Source organism: Lolium rigidum, chromosome 6, assembly GCF_022539505.1.
Source record: "Lolium rigidum isolate FL_2022 chromosome 6, APGP_CSIRO_Lrig_0.1, whole genome shotgun sequence".
Lineage (NCBI taxonomy): Eukaryota > Viridiplantae > Streptophyta > Magnoliopsida > Poales > Poaceae > Lolium > Lolium rigidum.
The window spans coordinates 98,673,820-98,680,995 of record NC_061513.1 but is presented as its reverse complement, the minus strand read 5'-3'; the positions used below and the strand labels follow the sequence as shown (position 1 = coordinate 98,680,995).

Sequence of the window (7,176 nt, the reverse complement as noted above, 5' to 3'; positions counted from 1 at the left end):
ATTTGGTGTAGTTGCCGGTCCGACTTGCCCTCCCCTTCGCCTTAGCCACCGCCCTGTCAAACGCCCCCTCTTCTATCTCTTGCAAGTCACCTTCCTCATCGTCGTTGGTGTCTTCATCTTCCCCAAACTCATCGCCCTCGAGGCCCTCCTCGATGTCGTCATTGTAGTCGACGTAATCCGTGAGCGGCGGTGAATTGATGTTGACGGACGCGTCGTTGAGCATGTCAACGTACGAGTCTGGCGTAACATCAACGGTAGGACTTTTGTCGTCCACCTTGCGTGCGACAGCCGATGCCAGCAGCGCCTTGGCCATCGCCGCCATCAAAGCTGTCAAGGACGCCATCTTGGCGGTGGCTGGCTTCTTCGCACAGGGCTTCCTTGGCGTGAGCTTCTTCTGCGCGGGTGGCTTGTTGCCCAGTTACTTCATCCTCTTGGTCGGAGCGGCAGCAGTGGGAGGGGCAGTAGCAGCGGGAGGGGCGGTGACGACGTGCTGCCCCAGCCACTTCCGCTTGATGTTGGGGAAGACATCTTGCATGGCGCCGTCGACCACAAGCGCCTCGGTGGCGGCTGCTGTGGCGGCGCTAGATCCGGCAACAGCTGGTGGGGTCGATCTGCGCGGTGCGGCCTGGTTCGCGAGTGGGGACGGGTTGGGGATTTTCATCTCGGTGCGAGCACGCCGCTGCAGAGGCCGGAGAGAGTGGAGGCGGCGGGTGGTGGGCGGAAGCTGGGAAGGGGAGGAGCTGAATGTTTCTTCGCGCCAATGTGGGGGAGGAAATGGGATTCGCGCTCGCACAACCTCGTGAAACCGGAAACTTGGGGTTTACGTGGCGCGAAACTGGATGGTCTGGATAAATTTTTTTGGTATGAGGGTCCGGTGTCTAAACTGGCTATTTTTTTTCCCTCCAAATCATCAAAACGACAATTATTATGCAGATGGGGCTAGGATGCGGTGTTTGCTAGACATGCTCTAAGACATTTTTTTTACTCCTCCAATGATTTTTAAGGGATCGGATAGAGATGCCTATCACTGATCAGAAAATTGCTTCGATTCCTAGAAAACCCCAAAAGATGCTTAACCGTTGCCGTAACAACAAAGATAAGAAAAGTTGTAGTACATGTCATTTTCATTAGCAAATCGTGGAGAATCAGAACAGATGCAACTTGTGGATAGTGGCACATTAACACTCCCTTTCTAAAATGGAGTAATCCAGCCTTTCGTAATTCACACCCGGATGAATTGATTCTTGAATTCATCATATACCGCGTATAATACAGCTATGGGCACATTCAGTACAATCACTCCTATGTTTTTACACCACAAGAACCGGCAAAACAATTATACAAGGTAAACAAAAACGAACAACTCGATCCCTACGATCAAGCCACGCTACTACTTGTCATCGATCAGTTCATCGGCGATCAGCCTCATTTCTTCCACATTCCGCTGATCCTCCTGAGCACGTTCCCGTTCTTCCTGGCCACCGCCGCGTCATCGTCGAGCTCGTCGCACAAGCCCGCATACTTGGTGCCGCTATCCAGCGATTCGCCGCGGTCCAAGATCTTCCCGTTGCCTCCTTTTCCCACCGTGAGCAACGCCATAGCGGTCTCGGCGGCTTTCCGCCACTGCTCGGCCTGCACCCTCAGCCGCCTCAACTCGGCCTCCGTCTCCCCCTTCTTCGCCGCCTCCGCCGCCGCGTCGGCCTCCGACTTCTCGGGGACCTTCTCGGCGGACTCGTACTGCCGCAGCTCCAGCTTCAGCTGCCCGTTCTCCTGCAGCGCGCCCTGCAGCTGCGCTTTCAGGTCGTCGGCAGTGCTGTCCGTTCTCGCGTCGTCCTGCAACTTCTTGGTCGCGTCCTGGGCGCGCTTCAACTCGGACTCCCTGTCGAACAGGCTCGCCTTGAGGAAGATAGCCTCAGACTTGGCGGTCGCGAGCGCCGCCGCAAGCTTGCCATGCCGCAGGTCGGACTCCACCTTTATCTGATCCATGAGCTCGTACGCGCACTGAGTCTCGACGGTGCTCAGGATCTTCTCTTCCTGGAACCTGACCTCCACGTCCTCCAAAGCCGACCTTAGATCGGCGACCTCCGACTCCGAGTCCTTCGAGCAGTTGCAGCGCTCTACGGTGGCGGCCTTCACCGACGCCGTCTCCGCGACCTCCTCCTCGAGGGCCTTAAGCTTGGCGCGCGACTCCTCGAGCTCTGTGACGACGAGGCTGAAGGAGTCCATCAGCTTGGAGCCATCGGTGAGCAGCGAGTCGATCGTGGCCCGGCTCGCCTCCAACTGCTGCTTGCACTCCTCGTGCAATGCTCGCGCTTGCGCCTCGGCCTCCTCGCTCGCCGTGAGTTTGGCCTTGAGCTCGTCGACGGTGGCCAGCGCCTCCGCCACTTCCTGCTTGCGATCGGCGCGGGCCGCTGCGGCGAGCTGCACGCGAAGGCGGTGCACCTCCCCCATAGCTGCGACGAGATCGGACGAGTCGGCGGCGTGCTGCTTCTGCATAGCCTCCAGCTCCGACTGCCACGAGCGATCGCGCTCCTGGGACAGCCGGCGAAGCTCGAAGATGCGGGTCTGCTCGACGGAGGAGAGCTCGGCGAGCTGTGCCTGGGAGTCGCGGACCAGCGCGGTCGCCGACGCGGCCTGCGCCCTGGCCTCCTCGGCCTCCTGCACTGCACGCTTCCTGGAGTTCTCGGAGGAATAGAGCTGTTCCTTGGCTTTCTTCAGCTCGTCTTGCAGCTGCGAGACATGGGACTCTAGCTCAGACAGCTTCATCGGTGACCTCCTTTTCTGGTGTTTTCATTCAGCAGAAACAAAACAAAATGCAAAAAAATTAGTGGTTGGTGGTACAAAAGTTTCTGAACTCCAATCAACAAACTTGTGGTTTCAGGAAGGTAAATGCCATGATTAGCCTGGGATTAGTGGTGGACAAGTGCAAAAGTTTCAGCATTAGATCGGTTTAGCTGTTCATTATTTTCCCTGCTAGCTTTCCCCATTTTCCATACAGTTAGGTATAGTAGCAAGGATTACTGAACATGATGAAGTATTAATATACTCGCTTTGTGGATGGATTTTAAATAAAATAGTGGTGTGCATGGATTGATGCAGAGGCCGGGAAGCCCCATTTCTAAAAAAAATACTCGCTTTGTTGGAAAAAAAAGTTACCCCTAGTGTCAAGAACGTTTTGGCAAAAATGTTGGAGGAAATCCTGATTACCAGTTGATATTTCAAGCAAGAACTATTAGCTAATAAGCATTATCTAGTGAAATATTTGTGTCCTGGACATGTAGCATGCTTTAATCTTCAGGGTTTTTACAAGAACATAACTATAGTACAGAAAATATGTACCAATGTAAAAGATATCCCTGTACTTTGCTAACAGAGAATATGTACTTCCAGAAAGAACTGTTAATGATCTTAATTGAAACTAGCTTAAATGCAGTGCTTTGCTAATATTCCCTGAAGAATTCCTATACCAAATAGTACGTGTCTGTTTCAGTGTAACTGACAGTTTGCTCTATCAAGAAGGGGACAGACCAATAGCCAACTACAGCTAATTGACCTGGCATGGACATGGACAGGAACAGATATTTCCAAATCACGGCAAAGTTTCAGCTTGGATAGGTTTTGCTGTGCATTAATCCCTGTCCTTGCTAGCTTTCCCCATTTTCCATACAGTTAGGCATCATAGAAAAGAACTAGTGAACATGCTGCTGATAGTTGCCCCCTAGTTTCAAGAACGTTTGGCTAAATGTTAGAAGCAATCTTGATTACCAGCTGATATTTCAAGCAAGAACTGTGTGCGAACATTAGCTAAATGTGATTATCTGAACAAAGTAAAGTGAATATTTGTGTCCTCAACATGTTGCATGCTTAATTTTATGTGTCTTTTTTAAGAACAAAACCAGTACAGAGAATAAGTACCAGTATACCAGTGTAAATATGATATCCCTGTATTTTGTACTCTGAAGCTAACAGTTACCCTCTGTGCTCTGTGAAATCAACCATCCTGCACTTACTCGGTTGATTCCAGCAAGTAGCAGTATATGATCACGAGGAGAACTGTTAACGATCTTAATTGATCTAGTGGAAAACGAGCATGAATGCACACTTTGCTAATATCCCCTGAATAGTAATACCTATCCCAAATAGTACCTGTCCGTTTCAGTGTAACTGACAGTTTGCTCCACCAAGAGGGCGACAGACCAATGACCAACTACAGCTAGCAATTGACATGGTATCAACATAGACAGGAACAGATATCGCCAAATCACGGCAAACTGATCGGACGAGAGAAAACGCTGGTGCCATTCAAGAACAGCTAGCGACCATCTCTTTAAATGCTTCTAACGAACTTTGGACGGTGTCTAGATAATCTGTCTCTCTTAAGCCTTTTTTTTAACAAGAGATTTCCTTTCATGTACAGAACAGATGTGCTACTACCGAACGACAGAACCGAAAAAGCCTATTTCGAGATGGAGTAGCTCTTCAGGTTTCAGGTGAAAAATGAGCCGAATTGAAGGCGGAGATTCGTGGCATTTACCTCTCGCTCCGCGCTCATGGTGGTGCGGCGCTCCACCTTCGGGCTCCGGCCGGTGGGGGACTTGGTCGCCGTCGCGTCGGCGCCGTTGTCCAGGCCGGCCAGCCTCGTCGGCCGGCCCGTCTTGTTTGTTCCGAGGGGAGACCCTCCCAGCGAGCCATTTCTGCATGCCAAAAACACACAAGAGGAATCAGAAACCTCAAAAGAATCACATGGGAAACTCGCAGTACTGACCGGAGTTCCTCACCTGACGGCTGTACTGCTCGAATATAACTTGAGGAAATGCATTTTGTTCAAGGACAGCATGATTAGGAAAGGCGCAAGATTTCAGTAGTGTCTCCCTTCATTCCAGATGAAGGGAACCAATACGAAGTTCGAATCAAATACTACAACTCCTTCCGCCGCCGAGACGGCCCGCGCAAGGACGAATCAAACGAGTCAAAAATTCCAGCTCGAATGAACAGAGAAGCAAGATGCGATGGGGGAGCAAGGAATCCGAGGCGGAGAGGAGCAAAAGGCGCCGACAAGAAGTGAAGGGGGAGCAACCGAGCGGGCGGGAGGCTTGATGCAGGAGCCGGGAAAAGGGCAAGCGCATTAGCTTAGCTTTACTTAGCGCTTACTAATCCCTCGCGAGCACGGGTTCAAAAGGAGATTGTTAGGAGCGAAGCTTTACAGATGTGGTTAGCGACAAGTGGACGGACCACCGCCGCACCGCACCGCGGGGCTCCGAGCTCGAGGACGAGGACGAGACAGGCGTTGGCCGTGGAGCTATCCGCGGACAGTCACGGTCACATGCGGGCGCCCCCGATTTGAAATTTTTGGTCGCTTCTTAGCGACAGGAAGTTTGTTTTGTTTAAAAAAAGGAGCAAACACACAGGCGACGGTAAGGTGGAAAGTGTTTGTTTATAGGTTTACTGCCGTCCAAACCCATGTCACGGGATGGAATTAGCGCGATTTGTTCTTGTTTAGGGTAAAGAATGAATGAATTGGCGCGATTGGTGCTGTAGCTGGAAGCCTGTAAACTGTTGAGAGCCTCTGTTCAATCCCCCTGAGCAGAGGGCATAATTTGACTGTCCAGTGCCCCTCAGTTAACTGAACTTTGTAAGATGAGCTAGTGGCCGGATGAAGTCAATATCAGAGAGCTTGTGCATGGGAAGAGAGAGGGGAAAAAAAGCTGATGCATGCACATTGAGTCATTGACTAAACCCCAATTCAAACGTTTGAGTTGAGGATGGAGAGGAGAATCTAGCATCACATGGATCCATATGTATGCATGGAAGTAAACAAAGCATGTACGAAAGAATCAAATAGCACATGACGGTTCAAAACGAAGCAAGAACTGCTAAAAAATACCAAATGGCACATGGAGTTTTGCACGGAAGGGCGGGGGTGGAACGAAACATACCTTGTCTTGGCTGTCTGCATGGCTACACACCCTCCTCTATCTCCGAATTGCGGAGCCACAGCAGCACCACTATGCCCAGCTACGGGAAAGCTGCAAGAGGACAAGCAAGAAAAGGGTGGTGAGCTCAGCTCCCTCTCTCCCGAGGAAGAAGGCAAGAGCGAGGCGCCAAGGGAGGTAGCTAGAGGCTAATTCGCGTTGGCGATGGAGCTAAGCTAGCTCTCTCTGTATCTTCTCCTCACATGCACGAGAGAAAAGCAACTAAATAATGGCATGGCATGGCAATGCAATGCATCATTCCCGGCTAGGCTAGCTGCTTGCTTCCCCGTCTAACCTGGCACTAACTAGTAGTACCTCCAACCACTTAGCCAACCAACAGCGACAGCCGAGTGGATTTTTAAATACTGATCGCCGATCCTTAAACCGGGAGAGAGGGAGCTAGACACATGGTGAGTGAAGGAGGGATATGTGCAATCCGATTCTTTAAGCTTGGGCACGGGTGACGATGATCACTACTGGAGAGGTCTACATGCGATGCATGGTCCCTAGCTTGCAAGATAACACATTATACGCGCAGCACTACAACCACCAGACTTAAGGCTGGAGAGAGGTAGGCCTGAAGCAAGCAAGAACCCACCACGCCCCTGCCTTTTCTTTTGCTAGCTCTTCTCTTCTCTTCCCCCTTACTCAACTCTCGCCGTATCATCCATGCATGGTGCAAAAGTAGTTGGCCCAAATGAAAACTACGTGTACACCAATTTAGTGGTAGGAGTAGCCTCTTAAATACGTGTACGCATGCTTCCTTTCCATTAGCAAAAGCGTACGAGGCAAAGGAAACAAGAAAGCAAGGAAAACGCATGCTTTAGCTTGGGTTTACTACTTCAGAAGTTCAGATTGAATAACTAACTAACTAGGTAGATAGCCACATGTATTTATGAGCTGGGGCTTGCTTGGGATGATTGGTTGGCGAAGAGACAAAAATCCCCAAAGCTTGGGATGCGCCCGAGGCTTTACAGCTCGTATCTGCTGGATACATAAGCAAGCTTGTCGGCCAAACAGGGCAGGGTAGGTGCTAGACTCGGTCGTATATGTACGAGACGAGATGGGAGCAGAATTGGAGCTCACTCCATCGAGGTATGCATGCCGAGAGCTCCCCTTTGGACCAATTCCAACGGAGAGGCGGCGAAGCATTTGTGGCCGATTGGGTCACCCAATACATGATGCAACCGAGCATGATGTGAGG

The 7,176-nt window shown here is 51.0% G+C and overlaps 1 protein-coding gene across 3 annotated transcripts; it reads right to left on the bottom strand.

The window, feature by feature from the left end:
* Positions 1-1,097: 1,097 nt before the first annotated feature.
* LOC124665401 (interactor of constitutive active ROPs 2, chloroplastic-like) lies at positions 1,098-6,308 on the bottom strand. 3 transcript variants are annotated; one of them, XM_047202816.1, is made up of 3 exons: positions 5,937-6,308; positions 4,535-4,694; positions 1,098-2,781 (listed from the first exon to the last, which is right to left on the bottom strand). In XM_047202816.1, the coding sequence occupies exons 1-3, from the start codon at positions 5,954-5,956 to the stop codon at positions 1,426-1,428; spliced, it is 1,536 nt and encodes a 511-aa protein (XP_047058772.1). In that variant the 5' UTR covers positions 5,957-6,308; the 3' UTR covers positions 1,098-1,425. The 3 variants fall into 3 exon arrangements, with proteins under 3 accessions (XP_047058772.1, XP_047058771.1, XP_047058769.1); XM_047202815.1 differs by lacking the exon at positions 5,937-6,308 and adding an exon at positions 4,779-5,063; XM_047202813.1 differs by lacking the exon at positions 5,937-6,308 and adding an exon at positions 4,784-5,063 and having other exon boundaries at positions 4,535-4,729.
* Between the last annotated feature and the right edge of the window lie 868 nt (positions 6,309-7,176).